The sequence below is a fragment of the Gallinula chloropus genome, assembly GCF_964237585.1.
Source record: "Gallinula chloropus genome assembly, chromosome: 6".
In the NCBI taxonomy this organism is placed as follows: Eukaryota; Metazoa; Chordata; class Aves; order Gruiformes; family Rallidae; genus Gallinula; species Gallinula chloropus.
In genome coordinates, this window is record NC_140091.1 from 28,226,474 (window position 1) to 28,242,409 (window position 15,936).

At 36.1% G+C, this 15,936-nt stretch overlaps 1 protein-coding gene across 3 annotated transcripts in view; it reads right to left on the minus strand.

Annotated features, from left to right (window-relative positions):
- The window catches only part of KCNT2 (potassium sodium-activated channel subfamily T member 2), a gene marked incomplete at its 5' end in the record, with an annotated part of 130,764 nt that overhangs the window by 71,901 nt on the left and 42,927 nt on the right, over nt 1–15,936 (minus strand). For all 3 annotated transcript variants that reach the window (XM_084266334.1, XM_084266333.1, XM_084266332.1), the window contains 3 exons: nt 10,869–10,963; nt 11,546–11,629; nt 12,114–12,188. In XM_084266334.1, the coding sequence (XP_084122460.1) occupies nt 10,869–10,963; nt 11,546–11,629; nt 12,114–12,188 (254 nt within the window). The remainder of the gene's footprint in view (nt 1–10,868; nt 10,964–11,545; nt 11,630–12,113; nt 12,189–15,936) is intronic.

The following is a 15,936-nucleotide window of genomic DNA, read 5'->3' on the forward strand; positions in this document are numbered from 1 at the left end:
TAACAAAGAATGTAATTTAGTATTTTTAACATTTTTAGGTGATGGTTTTAACGGCCAATGACTGTTCAGAACTCGTTAATCAGAAAACACTTTATTTGGATTATGCCCTTAAAGGTATTTATTTACAGATTTCTACTTTGTGGGAGAGATGGAGAATGGAAAGCAGTATCTGCCACCAGTGCTAGAAATTTAGTGGAGCTGAGATACCATTTAAAAATTAATCTTGAACACTCACTGACATTTGATGGTTGTTGACTAGGTCAGACAGTTGACAGGCCTGTATGTTTTGGCTAAGAAGTCCACAAGTGATTAATGAAAGATGGAGTTTACAAGTAACATTTTTGTAATGAATCATACTTCTGATTATTTTCTTCCTTTATTTAAGTTCAGTAAGTGTTTTTGGCATGCAGCAGCTCTGGCGTGGGGAATGGGGCCCCTATTGCTGATGAAAAAACTGTCACACAAGGGTGAGAGAGAGGAATCCATGGATGCTGAATTTGTACATGTGTTTTTTTATCACCCAAATGTGATACTACATTAGGATGACTGCATACGCCTCTAGATTTCCACCTGTTTGAAAAACATTTGTCTAAACATGATAGTAATTTCTAATACAGTTTACAAGTTCTTATTCTAAAATCCACTGTCAATGCACTAAAATCTGTCTTCTTTTTAGAGCGTCTCCTATCACATCCTTATCTCTGCCAAAGCTTCTGAGATGTCCTTTCAATACTCCACGAAATCATGCCTAATACAAACAGAATGTGATTGAATAATTCTGTTAGTATGACCAAAGATGTATCAACATCTTTTTAAACTTTTTGGATTCTGATTTGAGAAAAAAGAACTTTTCCAAACTTCACACCTTTAAAATACACTTGGAATACGAAACAGACAATACAAGTGAACAAATCCCTAAAGAGTTAGGCTGATCACAAATCAGCATAATGAGTTACTGTTAATCAAAGAACCGTAATAACTGATGGCATCTAGTAATACAGTTAAATGTGTTAGCATAAACCACCATAAACACCAAATTTTAGTAAAGTTAAATAAATAGTTTTTTTCAGGCTAATGAATCAGTGAATGAAAGATTTTTATTTTTTTTTTTAAGTCTGCATGCTAATGACAATTTCAATTTTGAGCCAGGAATTGTGAGTGATGATGGTTTGCTGCCAGGCATTGAATTTTAAATGGTGAACTAACATCCTCAACATAATTAGTCATCTGTTATTACACATGGCATTCTATTTGCTACTGTCTAAAATGATGTATAACATTCTCAAACACAGCATGGGAGTATCAGGTTTTTTCTTTTTACTGCAGAGATAAAACAAAGCATGTGAAATGTAATGCCTTCCTGTAATGAAAGAGGTGGAAGACAGAGGTTTTTAACACTTACTTTAAATATCGAATTGCCCATTTAAGGGGAACTTCACTTGCTTTTATTGAAGTTGTACCAAAACCAAAGCAAACCCTAAGATTTCTTTTACCAGTCTGATGATAACAGTATTTCACAACCTGCAGACTTTGGTTGTATTCCAGATTGACTTTTATTCTAGCATTTTATTTTACCAAAGCTATTCTTGTCACCCTGTTTTGAAGGTAACATGCATATTTTACATATGTAACATTTACATTTTCACACAAGGTATCTACTTACAAGCCTGTGATTCACCAGCAGGTGTTTGTGTTTACAGACCAATGGAAAGCTTACTAGAGAACCCACATCCTAATACTTTGCATACCTTTGCATGCCTGTTGAGTTTACCTCCGCAGCTCCCAATGTCTCAACCCCTAAAACCTCTTCTCTGCATTTTTCTGTGGATCTTTTTCAAGTGCTGATACTTTTGAAGGCAGACATATCTCAAATACATATTGCACATACTAAAATATGGTAATGGATCTTGGATAACGGAGTATGGCATTCTGTTTCTCTTTGACATTCTTTCTTTGTCCTTGGTCTTAAGATAATCACTTCTAGGTTTTCAGCAGATCCCCTTTATTACATTATGAGGTTCACATGATAGTACAAAATTAAATGTTGTGGCCCCATTTCTTTGCCAATGTGACATGGAAAATTAAAGCTGGCTTTGCTAATTTAATTTTTTATTTTACTAAGATTTGATATATTCCTTATAGTCATTCTGTCTTGCACCATGTTCCTTCACAAGAACAAGCAAAGGATTGCATTTAGATTAACGTTGAGAAATTTTGTGTTGCTTTACACTTGTTAGCAAGTCATAATTAGTTAACATTAGCATATTAAGTTTATTTTGTCTTTCAAATTTATTCAAATTTAATTTTATCCACCTTAATCTAAATTCAGTTTGGAACTACTGATTTTCAGGTTAATAAATTAATTACAACCTGTGCTAGAAAATCATCAAAGCTTTGACTGTAACTTGTAAAGTCCACGAGTACTGGAAGCCCCAGTAAATGTGTGCAATAAAACAATAGAAACCTCTTGTATTGTTTACTGTTTTAATATAATATTTCTCTACATATTAAAAAAATAGGAGGATTTGCTTATAAATAATCTGTTGTTGACACACCATTTTACAGAGACTTTGTGAGAGCAGCTTTCTCAGCTACCATTTAATCTTTTTGATGACTTTTTATTTTCAGGAGACAAGATGACTACAGGTGCAACTCTCACAGTCAGAAGGTAATTTAGATTGAGGTCTCTAACCTTTATGAGTTTGTTGCACAGACCACAGTAAATAGGGTATTCAAATTATTAATTTCCCTGGTCTCTGTCTAGTTTTAAATGTTCCATTGCATCAATTGCACAAAGAATTCCCTTCATGTAGCATGGCAAAGATGCTGACCTAATTATTTTAGAAATAACTATGTAGAAATGTCTAAAAACATTAACAAAGGAAATATTATGTCACTACCAAATCAGTAACTAAAATAGCATGAAAATCACTGTATAATTATCTAGGTTTCCATAGAAACCATATTTGATGGGTGGCCAAAAAGGCTTCTGATTTGGCTTCTATACTTCTGTTCTCCCTGTAATAAACATGATTTCTGTTCTGCCTTTCACAAACAACTAACCAGTTTCTCAGTAATTTAAGTCCTTATCCTATACTCTTTCAGCAGAACCCCTTAACAATACTAATCACCCATATGCATTTTGAAGAGCTGAACTCTTGAACTGAAACATGTAAAAATATTTTTAAAGGTAGTATGACAATTACATTTTCAAACAAAGTGGGGAAAGAGAAAACTAAGTTTATATATGGTTTATATTGTGTTTTCACAATAAAAATAAAAGCATTAATCCAAGAAACAAGTTGGGGGGTTTATTACATTTCATCATTGTAATTTTTCATTGCATTTCCTCATCAAGCCTTCTCAAAGGCTTTGGCCCTTAAATACTAATAATACTGATGATCCCCAGTGCTAGCAAAGGTGAAAAAGGTGTGGGCCATCCCATAAGTGGCCTGTTCCATTTGTGTTTCATTTAAACAATCAAGACTGACAATAAACTAAAAGAGAGTAGATCTAGATTAGACACTGGGAAAAAAAAATTCTTCCCCATGAGGGTGCTGGGGCCCTGGCACAGGTTGCCCAGAGTAGCTGTGGATGCCCCTGGACCCCTGTAAGTGTTCAAGACCAGGTTGGACAACCTGGGCTAATGGAGGGTGTCACTTCCTATGGCAGGGGGTTGGAACTAGATGATCTTTAAGGTCCCTTCCAACCCAAACCATTTCATGATTCTGTTTGTGTCAATGCTGTTTCCACATTCTCCTTCTACAGCAGATTTTAGCAAAGCCTCATTAGAGGTTTCTCTGCCGAAGAAAGGATAAACTCTGTATGCAATATGCTTTTCTCCTAGCAAAGCTGATGAAAAGGTTGTCCTTGTGTTTGTGTACACAGGTTTTCCCAGAAGGCAATAGTTCAGATAAACTCTAATTAAATAACCAATGCATATTTTAACAAATGTTTTGTTATTGACCTTCCAGAGACTGCACAACCATTTTATTGTTCCATCACTTAAGGAAGCTAAAGTAGTGTCTAAAGTAGACCTCAATTCTAACAGCACACACTCATAGGAAAACTACTTACACACGTTGCCCTGATTCCAGCAATCATGAAACAGGACAAGGGTAGGGTTGGAAGTTGGTGCAATGGATTTGTAAGGTACTATATGGGCTACCTGGCCTATTTCTAGAGCTGTTTGATTATGTTTAGAGAACGCTGCATAGAAATATTTCAAAACAGAAAATAGAGATCCCTTGTTTGAAACAAGCAAGTTCCTGATAGAGCTGCTTTATTTTTTTATTATTATTATTCTTTCTTTCTTTATTCCAGATCCACATCTGGAATAGTGTGTCTAGTTCTGGGCCCCTCAGTTCAAGATGGACAGGGAATTACTTGAAAGAGTCCAGAGCAGGGCCACAAAGAAGATGAAGGGGGTGGAACATCTTCCTTATGAGGACAAGCTGAGGAAACTGGGACTCTGTAGCCTGGAGGAGACTGAGGGGTGACGTCATCAATGTCTATAAATACATAAAGGGTGAGTGTCAGGCTCTTCTCAGTGATGTCCAGTGATAAGACAAGGGGCAGTGGGAGCAAGCTGGAGCATAGGAGGTTCCATGTGAACATAAGGAAAAACTCTTTTGCTGTGAGGGTGACAGAGCCCTGGAACAGGCTGCCCAAAGGGGCTGTGGAGTCTCCTTCTCTGGAGACATTCAAAACCTGCCTGCACATGTTCTTCTGTGACCTAGTGATCCTGTTTTGGCTGGGCTGGACTAGATGACCTTTTGGGGTCCCTTCCAACCCCTAACATTCTGTGATTTCAGAGAAAGAAAAGCACAACCACTATTATTTTAATACTTTGTGGGATTTTTGTAATATTTGAATAATTTTTGTTGTAGTATTTACAGTTACTTAGAAATTTCAATGAATGTTCTGTAATGTTCTGGGATTTAAATTCTGTTTAGTCTGTTAGATCTTGAGACTTCATGTGCTTTACCACTTTATAATCACTGGATTTGATCAAACCAAATGACAGAATTACTGTTTACTTTTATGCTGTTTTTCTAAATTATAAACTGAGATTGGGCCTGAGCACTGAGAGTGTTGTACAACAAAACATAACATCACAGAAAGAACCCAAAATCTACATTTCCTTCTACATTACGTAATCCACCAACATTCTTCAAGGTCACCCTACTTAACACTGGGCGTCTTTCTTGGAGAACTGCCACTGTCAGCTCCTGTTACACAGAAGGGCAGAGCAGCTCAGACCTCCATCTAGTGATTTAGTTCCCTTCAGATCTGCCTTGCCCTCTGAGGTGCCTGTCTCTGCTTACTGTTAATAAAGGGAACTGGAGCACAGAGATGCCTTTTTTCCCTCTAACATCATGTGATATTAATCCTTTTTTGTGGTTTATTTTTTTTTTTTTTCTGTAACATAGTGTTCCAAACCTGAAAGTCTTGATTTGTCTTATTTGGACTAGATCATTGTCTGGATATGTTGTCATCCTTACAAGTAACTTACTCATGCTGTTTTCTCCAGATGAGGATTTTGACTATGCAACTGACATTAAGGCTGCAGAGTTGGCATATTACATTTATTCTGTAAGTTAGTTTGTGGCAACATCCTCATTTTCTTACCTTGAAAGCACTGAAGGGTAAAGAAATGTTAAGGTTTACCTCAGTGAGCTTTCACTGAAAATCTCAGTGAAGTTTTTGCAGGCTTCTTAGTCTTCATTATGAAAAAAAATGTCCATCTGAAACAGTTTGTAGCTTCCTTTTTCACAAGCTAATATCTCTACACTGGTGATATATGACTAACACTGATTTAAAAAGCAAAATAAGTCTTAAGAGATGATTCACTGTGTCACAGAAAGACGCCTGAAATAGTCATTCACTGTTATTTGTCTTCTTGTACAGTTTACAGAAATAATTAGTATTCCATTTGACAAACAAGTGAAAACATCCATTAGCTGAATGACACAACATATACTTTGACGAGGTCTGCAACTTTCATGAGAACTCTATTGCTCATAACTGCTGAGCAGCCTGTCATACAGGAGTACACATCTTGCCCTGGTTAGGAGACTACTGAGGTATTTAAAGAAAGAAAAAGTGTTGGATAGCCTAATCTGTCTTTGAAATCAGAAAAGAAAAAAACCTCATCTGCGTAATCTGTGAACTACAGATACATGGAGTTGGGCTTATGAATTTATCAATCTGCACATGGGTTCTACCCTCAGATCCAGAAACAATTATAATCACAATCGAGGAGAGGAATAGAGTAAAAATTTTGTTGTAACTGTTTGTTCTGCAATAACACTAAAATTTGTCAGCTGTATATAAACATACAGAAGGAGCCATTCCCCACAATCTTCTGAGTACAAAGACAGTTTGAATAATGACATATACGAATTGTGAGACGAGCCAATTAAACATTAGATTGCTTTTTTAAAAAAAAAAACCCTTTCATCTGGAAGTTTACACCTGATTTGTAAGATATAAATTGGAATGTGTCCACATGTGTAACCACTACTTATAAGATTTTGTTGTGGAGATTTAACAGATATGTTTGCTGATGATGCATGAGGCTGAATTTAATTAATTTTCAGTGTTTTTTCTGCTAGCTATGGTAGAAATTATTCTGAAAATACTTATTACATGCAGACAGGAGCAAATTTTATGAGGAAGAGCTCATTTTCTGCATTTATAATTTTTAAAAAATGTTTTATATAAATATGTTCCAGCTATTGTACATAATATAGACCCCTCAAACTGATTTTTAAAGTGAATTTCTGTTGAGAAAGACAACCAAATGGTAGTAAATGTGATGTTGTTGTCTACACACAAGAAGAACAAACAAAAATATGCTGGTCTTAGATATACTAAATTTTCTACCTCCACTATAAACTGGGAGACCAGGAGCTCCAGCCAGGGGTGGTCCTGGGTGTGCTGAGGCATTTCTAAATGCCTGGGACTGAGCAGTTACTCCCCATTTGAAAAAGCATAACTGCAGTTCTGGCTAGACAGATAGATGGAAGAGGCACATTCTTGCTCCTGAACTTGCATCCATACAAAAGTTAGATATGCATACAGGTCTGATATAAATACCTCCTCTTACTCTGTGAACACACAAGCTTTCAGAAAAGATCCTATAATACATGTTCTGTAACAGAATTGTACTGTCAATTATCAGAGACATGTCAGCTCCAATATGATTGTACATATCGAGCTATTTGGTACTATGTAAAGAACTGAAGGTTTCTGTTATGGCACAAGGAAGTAAAGCATCTCTTTCACACTTCATGAACAACCCAGCTTTAAATATATGTTAAAAATAAACCCAGAATTCTGAAAAATTGGTTAAGGAGCCTCTTTTATATCTAAACTAATTGCTGGAAAGTAGTTAGGTTTCAGCACTTCAATGTTTTAAACTTCCTCACAGAAGTGACCATCAAAAGTCTTAGAAAAGGTTTCATCTCACTTGACACAACAGCAAAATACTTTCACTGCACTTCCTCTGGGCACTAGTCTAACGGAACTGGTAAAATATGAAAGTGGAAAGAGGAGTCTTTCTGGGCTTCCTACCATCCAAGACTTATAAAATGATGTGATTTCCACACAAATCTGTATGCTGCCTCTTTCTGTATGTCTGATAAAAAAACCCCATGGCTTTGAACAGAACCCTGTGCTGTAAAGTTATACTGACTTCAGAATTACCAAGAGGTCAGTGTTTTTATTGAAGCAGACAGTGAAAGCAAGCCTGCCAGTCAGACACTAAGGGTTGCCTTGTTACAATTTAATCCATATAGTGCCTGAAAGTCATTATCTCATTAACCTTAAAGGTCAGCAGGGAGGCATGGTTAGGGCAGTTATCAATGGTGTCATGAGCATGTTCCCATGGTACTGAATATATTCCAGGGAAAGTGCTCAAAAACTATGAGCACTGTGTTCAAGCTACTAATCTAAGCTTACTAATTTTGTGTTACTGAAGCCATGGTACTTCACAGACCAAGGCTGTATCTCTAAATGTCACCAAAACATGGCTATGAAAACAGACTGGTACTGGCTCAAAATTTTTTTGAGCTGGGCTCCATTACAGGTATGGATAAGTATAGATCTGGCTCCTATTGGAGATGAACACACTTGGTTACTGCTGCTTCTTGTAGAAAATGTGAAAGATCAGCCTGGTGAAAGCCATTCAGATTCTAGAAATGGACTTTGCTTATCTATCAGCATGAAGAAATTTATGTAAGCTTAAAATGAAACATTGTCTCAAATTCACTGTAGATGTAACATAACCAAAGATATTAAGCTATTTAATTTTGCCTGTTTACAGAGAAATTTTAGATATTTTTAAAATATACTTTGTAATATAAAATCATACATAGATGGCTAAAAAAGTGTAAAAGCTGCCATTATGTTTGTTCATGTAGGCAATGGTAACAATTGCCTAAACAGAACTCCAGTTGTAGATGCTTGAGCAACTATTGCTAGTCATTCCAAAAGTGCTTCATGTCCTTAGTTATTGCATTACTGGGTGTTTTCATCGTATTTAGCTTATTTTGCAGTCTAGCAGGGTCCATACGAGGTCCATATATAATGATCTATAATGAGCTGCTATCTGTGGCTGTTGAGACCAGACATAATTACTGTAGGTGAGCTTGCCATTTTCTACATGTTTTACTGCCACTTATCAAAACACCTGGCTGTGAGCACCACGTTTTGTTTAGCTGCAGCTTCTGTCGTTTATTCAACTAGGGATCATCACAGTGAGTTCTTAGGAAACATTGTTACTGGCTTAACTTCACTGAGAGCCACACATATTTTTTTCAGCAGTTCAGTAAAATATTGAAGTAGATTAGTAAAAAAGGTGAAAGCATATTTACTCAAGAGCACTTTGTATTGTAAAAAATTAAAATGTGAAATCACAGCCAATTAGAATGTCCAAGTCCTACTTTATGTGTTCTGGTTCAAGTATTGTAGTCCTTAATAATATAAAATTTCTTCTTAAAGAGTCTTAATATTTAATGGGAAATTTGTTACTGTTTAGAACTGGCAGCAATTGGCAGTACATAGATCTGTGGCTATAAGACAAAGGGGGAAAGTGGACATTTGTTTAGCTAGTGGCTAGAACAGACTCCTCTTCTTGAATAAAGGACAGAAGGGACAAAACTAGAAAAGGCCATGTGTTATTTTACACTGTTATTACCAAAAGGGTTAGACAGCACATAACAACGGCTATCAGAAAGACAAGCTAGAGAAATAAAGTAAGAGAAAATCAAATCACTGTCTCCAAAATGACAGATCAAACTTTATCAGTGTGCTGACCCAAAGGCACTCTGTCTGGCAAAATAAATACAGGTGATTTAGCCTTTCCACACAGAATCATCTTCTCTGTTCACTGCCCCCTTGTACACTGACTTGTAACAAACGCTTTCTTCCTCTACTATATTTTATTTTCCTCTCTCCCATATATGTTCATTTCTCAAGCACTACTGCTGAGAAGATTCTTTAACTACCAAACTACATTATAACCACTGTACAAATATAGAAACATAAGCATAGCCATACTGACACCAAAGACTCATGTAGTCTATCTGTCTCCAGCCTTGTTCTACAGCAGATCTCTAAGGTATGGTATAAAAATGGGGCAATCAAGTGGTGTTTCCTGTGGATCTTGTTCTAGTCTCCAATAATTGCAGCTCGTGAATTTCATTAACCAAGTATGATTATATTTTATGCCCTCACCAGATTTTTCTCAGTGCTTCCCAAACTCCTCTAAGTATTCAAGGTCTTCCAGCAAAAAATTCTTCACAATTACACATTTTGATTGTTTGAGCCTACCATCCACTATTTCTCTAATCCAGAGTAATAAAATCTAGTTTCTGTAATCTTGTCCTGGTTTTGGCTGGGATAGTGTTATTAGTAGCTGGTATAGTGCTGTGTTTTGGATTTAGGATGAGAATCATGTTGATTACACATTGATATTTCAGGTGTTGCTGGTAGTGTTTACGTTAAGTCACTGACTTTGAGCTTCTTGTGCTCTGCCCAACAGAAAGCCAGAAGTACACAAGAAGCTGCGACACAGCCAGGACATCTGATCTGAACTGGCCGAAGGGATATTCCCTGACATAGACCATCATGCTCAGCATATTACTGGGGAGAAGTTTGCCAGGGAGAAGGGATTGCTACCACTGCATGGGGACTAGTTGGCCATTGGTCAGCAGGTAAGCGATTGCATTATGCAACACTCATTTTGTTGTTGTTGTTGTTACCCTTCCCTTTTATGTCCTATTAAACTGTCTTTATCTCAACCCATGAGACCTTTTTTTACCCGCCCAGATGCCTCCCCCAACTCTCTAGGCAGGGAATGAGCAAACAGCTGTGTGGTATTTAGCTGCCTCTCAGGTTAAACTACAACAATTATTAACAGCTGTCTCCCATACTCCTTATGGGAATCTGACATGGTCATCAGAGTGATAAAGCTGAGATCTTGCCTATTCTTCTCTGTTGCACTAGTGAGAGGAAGGTGACCTAAGTATGGGTACTTCTGTTGCTACTCTTCAAATTTGAGTGACTTTTATGCTGAGATTTCACTCTTGGTACATATATAAATGTTCCCCCCTTCTTTCTCCTATGTTTTTGCACCATCTATATTTCCTTCCTAAAGCAAGAGAATGATTTCTTTTCCCATGCACACACATTCTGTTTCCAAACTCAGCATGTGAGGACCCCAGGAGTACCAGGTGCTAGTTAACACTTTCACTCATTACTCTCTTTGTTTCGATGCATGACTTCCACAATGCCTGTTTTATGTAGTAAAGGAATAAAAAACTATATATATATAGTAAAAACAAAGGGGTTCTGGAACTTACCAGGTGAAGATAAGACATAGTAAGGTAGATATTAGAATAAGGACTTGGTTAAACATTGCAGACTGTGTGCGTTGGATGGCTCTGTGAAGATCATTCTATAGTAATGGAAAATAGGTGTTATTTTTGGTTTTGAATTAATAAGGCATGAAACAATTCTATAGAGGTATTATATAGGGCCCTGATAAAAATGCAGTCATTCAAATGCACTTAGAATTTGCTGATCATATAGAAGGGTGCAGAAGAGCCAGCTGTGATTCTGTGATTATTTAACTAGTTCTTTGTTCATCCTGGCACAATCGTGATACTATTGCAAGCTGCCTTAAGGTCTGTCTACTCATGTCTAGCTTACAAATTACAGGCTGCAAGGGCCAATTAAGGCATAGCAGTTCAGATCCCTGCAATTGTGTATGAATGGAAGAGTAGCAAAAGAAACAGCCATTCCAACTTTCCCCTATTGGCACAGTAACAATTTATACTAATTGAGATTTCACTTGATGTCTCATTTTTTTGTAATTTTTCTGCAGAAATCCATGCTTGACCATTTGTATGATATAAATACAGATCTGGTTAACTTCCTATTAAAGTTAGTTAGTGGACTGTACTGCCAAAATCCCACTAAACACAATATTCTTAAAAAATAGAAACTCTAAAATAGATATTTCGTTCGTCATACTTACAATCATATTCTCTAAAGCATGCTTTGCCAGCCAACAATTTAAAAATACAGGAATAAACAGGTTTCTTAGGACTGGCCAGAAAATCTGAAAGAAAAATTAATAAATTCATTAAATACTTTTCTATTCAAAAAGCAATTAAACACTTGAGGGAAAATATTTATTATTACTATGTTTCTAGTGTGAGAAATGGCTTTAAATAACATTTTTCTTCCTTCGTGATGAGCTGTATATAAGATAATTTGATAGAATAAGGAAGTCAGTTCTCAGTGCAGACACTGGAGATTCTTAATTTTTTTTTCTACCTAGATGTTTTATTTTATTGATTCTGTTGTAATTTGCATTAGAGGGCTATGGTTTTATTTTTCCCCTACAAGGGAGGAAGGAGAAATTAATCTGTATTATTACTTCATTCAAGTAGCAAACAGTCTTCCTGTTGTTGACAAATTCCTGTTCCCATAGGCACAAATTTGTCTCTGGATAAGGTTCAAATTTGCTTCAATAGAAATTAAGAGTATTTATGCAGCTATAGAAGGGCAGTGTACAAATGTATTCATTCAAATGTGTTTACCGTGATGATGAAAGGGACTGCGTTGATTATTTCCAGGAGAAAAGGTATTCTCAGAATTTGTTCCCAGATATTTCCCTTCAAAGAAAAAGAAAAAAAACCCACACTGCGTCACAGTAGGCTTACCTATAGTTCTGACAGGAAATACATATGCTATTCTGATGCTACATATGGAATCTCTCCCACTAGCTTAATTTCAGGAAGATCATTCATCTCAAATTTAAACACATATGTCAAATGTGAATGTAGAATATAGGGCTCTCTGGCCTATTTTTCTTACTGTTTATCATAATGTACCTCACAGGTAAAAACATATATTTAAATCTATATTTCTACTAGAGCAGATATCTGCTTACATGTGACCATATATTTCCTTGCTGTGACCTAGTTAGCAAGACAGATGCAATGAAGAATTCTAAATGTATTAACTATTTAACTCATTCTCTCAGCTAATGAAGAGCTTCATTAAATTAAGTTTTCATTTCTTTCAGTGAATAATATGCTCCTATTTTCTTCTATTACATTTTTTGGTACCTTGGAATCATACATAGACATCTTGTCGCTGCTTTTTCCTTCTTCAAAGAAGAAAGTCTTCTTATTTTTCCACACACACTTAGAGACACAAGGAGGTGATGTTCCTGTCCTAGGGAATTTATCTTTTTATAATTCTTAGTTTTCTGTGACCTTTCATACAAGTTACAGACTACCCTGCTGGTAAATTCTTTTATCTGCAACTATATCTACTACTTTTTCTTAGAAGCCTCTAAGTCTTTAAAATCCTGCATGACAATGCTTTAGCTTTTGACTGTGCCAAAGATTTTCTCACCTTAATGCTTATTGTCTTAGAGTGTCTAAAAACTACACACAAAAGCCTTAGTACAGCATAAGAGTTGCAGAGACATATATCCAAAGGACATGCACTGCTCAGATTTTACCATCAAATCAACTGTTTTGATTACCCCTGTGCATAGATGACTACCCTATAGTCCACGTAAGCATTTAGTATGAAAGACGAGATAAATTCTATGAATGTTTCTGACAGAACTACATGACAAAATATAAAGCAAAAGAGGCATGAAAAAATTATGGATTTCCCAAACAAAAAATACCAGTTCGAGTTCTCTTAATCTTGTTTCATTAGCCTCTGCCTGTTAGTCACAGTGCTCTAGATATTGCTCTGTATTAATTCCAGTCCAACTATGAAGATATTAACTTACTAAGAGATATATATTAAAAAGATTAATTACATTAAGTTTGGGAAAGATAGTGGTGTTCTACAGCGAGTTCTTCCTTCATTTGCGTTTACCTTTTATCTTTACTTTGTATTTTCTCTTTCCCAAGTGTTTTGGAAAGAGAAGTAAGGAAGACAATCTAGTGCTTAGTATTTTAATTAGGACTTCAAGTTCCAAGTTCTGTATTTCTGCACAAACACTTCCTACATTTTAGGGCATTTTGGAACTTGATCTTGCTTAAATGAAATTAGAGGTCTTCCCACACATTTCAGTGAAAGTGGTACTGATCTTTTAATCTGCTTACTGCTAGCTACAGCACGGAGATGATACTACTTCTTTTCCACTGCTCTATCTGAGCAGTGACTGTGAATGCAATAAGAATGTAGCACATATTGTGGCAATATTGTAAGAATTTGCAGTACAGCATTGTATTTTCAGTTGCAATGACATATTAATTGTTCCTGTTAAAATAAACATCTTATATAATCACTGAAAATTAAATACAAGCTCCACAGTATATAAAATTCTTTTTCTATTTTTAACTTTACACATCTGGAAGCCATTGTCTCTATGGGACAGGGATTACTGTCTTCCATGTAATTGTAATTAGTGGGAGTTTGACGTACTTGAATAATCTTAAATATTTCTTGTAATAAGGAGCCTTGGTAACAGAAGTGAAATTATGAGACTGTATGCTGAGGTTTTCTTTGTAGAAATAATAAAATCAAAATAAAATTTATTCTCCCAACTAATCCATTCTGTTTTCACTAATTCCCCCATTTTTAATGTTAAGAGCTTTCTTTTCTGCATTATAGAAATGTCACATAATTTACTCGTGCAGGCAAAATGCCTGTGCAGATGTGCTGTAGGTACTTCATGATGCATGCAGCTTAAGATTCTGGCTTCCATGCACAAATGCATCGTGTCTTCTGCAAAACTGCCTTTTACAGTGAAAATGTATGTTACTGGTAAAAGCAGCCAAGACTGCCTGTATGCCAGTGATATAGGAGGATTGACAGATGTCTGTGATAAGTTTTGGAATGAAAATTTCTAAAATAGACATCTTTTAAAATTTTGCCCCGAGGGCAAATCCTCATGTAGGGGGTTAAGCTGTGGGTATGTAGATTGTAAACCATTAATTCTTGGATCCAAATGATCACCAGTGTAATGCAGTGCTACGTTCATTCCCTCCATCCCTCCCCATATAAAAGCAATTTTAAAAAATACAAATTCACTGTATCCTAGCAGCATTGTGTACTATTGTGCCCTCACTATTCTGTGGGTTGAATTATTTCTCTTATGTCAATCAACCAGGTATCAGAAAGACAGATTCCTTGGAGTATTCTTTCCAATGGCTGTTTTATTTATTTTACGGGTCATTTGTGAACTCCTGGCAATGTGATCACAAACGCAAACCCAATCATTATCATCTTCCTGTTTTCTTCCTGCCTTTGGCTTCTGCCTCAATTGTAAAAGCTTTGGAAATGTTTGCATGAAATAAGTCATCTGTCACAGCTTTACCTGAACCAAGATTCCTTCAGTCATCCTGACTGTGCAAAAGGCCTTACAGCAGGCCAAGTAACAGCCGCCTTGGCTTCCTGAGACCATTGTAAAAGTGGGGTAAATGGCTCTATCATGATATTTCCAGACTGTAACTAAGAGAATAGGACCAAAGGGAACAAGGTGTTCGCATCAGGTGGACTGCCAAAATGCATTTCAGTACTATAATTCTTCCTTACATTACTTGTATTCCTTTATGGGGTCTGGAAATACAGCCATTGTAAAATTGCCTCAGCTTCCGTGACAGGTATATGCAGCAAATCAGGATAGCAGAGCTTTACACCCATTGCACACTAATAAACTACTACTCCTGGGAGATGACTTGCCAATATTTTTCTCATCTTCAGTGAAACTGACGTAGACTACAAGCAGAATAGACAGGGATAAAACAGTGCCCAATAAACTCAGCAACAGTATACATTGTGATTGCTTTTTACTGTTCTGTCACTAGATGTGTCAGTTTTGGATTGTTTCTGCCTCTAATTGATTTGCATTTTTAACTCCCAACACCTAAATGGTATATGCTTACTAGGACTAAGAAGAATAATTTTTAAACAGTAGACAGTTTTAAGCCTCTTAGCATTATTAGCACTGAGGAAAACATTTATGCCCTAATTGCTTGATAAGTATGATAAAGTACAACTCTAGTTTCATTGGTGGCTCTGATAGCTACTGAATGTGACTAATTCAGAAATTAGCAAAGGAAAAAAATTAACTCTAAAATATTTTCAGCTTTAGAAACCAAATCTTTTCATATTTACTTTGATAAATTATTTTATTATTTTCTCCTGAAGATATTAAAATACAGAGTACCTAAAACTCATTAGGATAGCACATAGAAAATGTAATGGAAAGTGAATAGAAATATTAGGAAAATATATCTTTTTAAGGAGAATGCAAACACAAAGATATATTGTATTCATGTCAGATGATTTCAAGTCATTTTGCAAAGATGTTCCAGTGACATAAGTGATGTGACAAGTGTGTAACATCAGACAGATGTAACATAACACAAGTATGTAGGTATCCAGAAT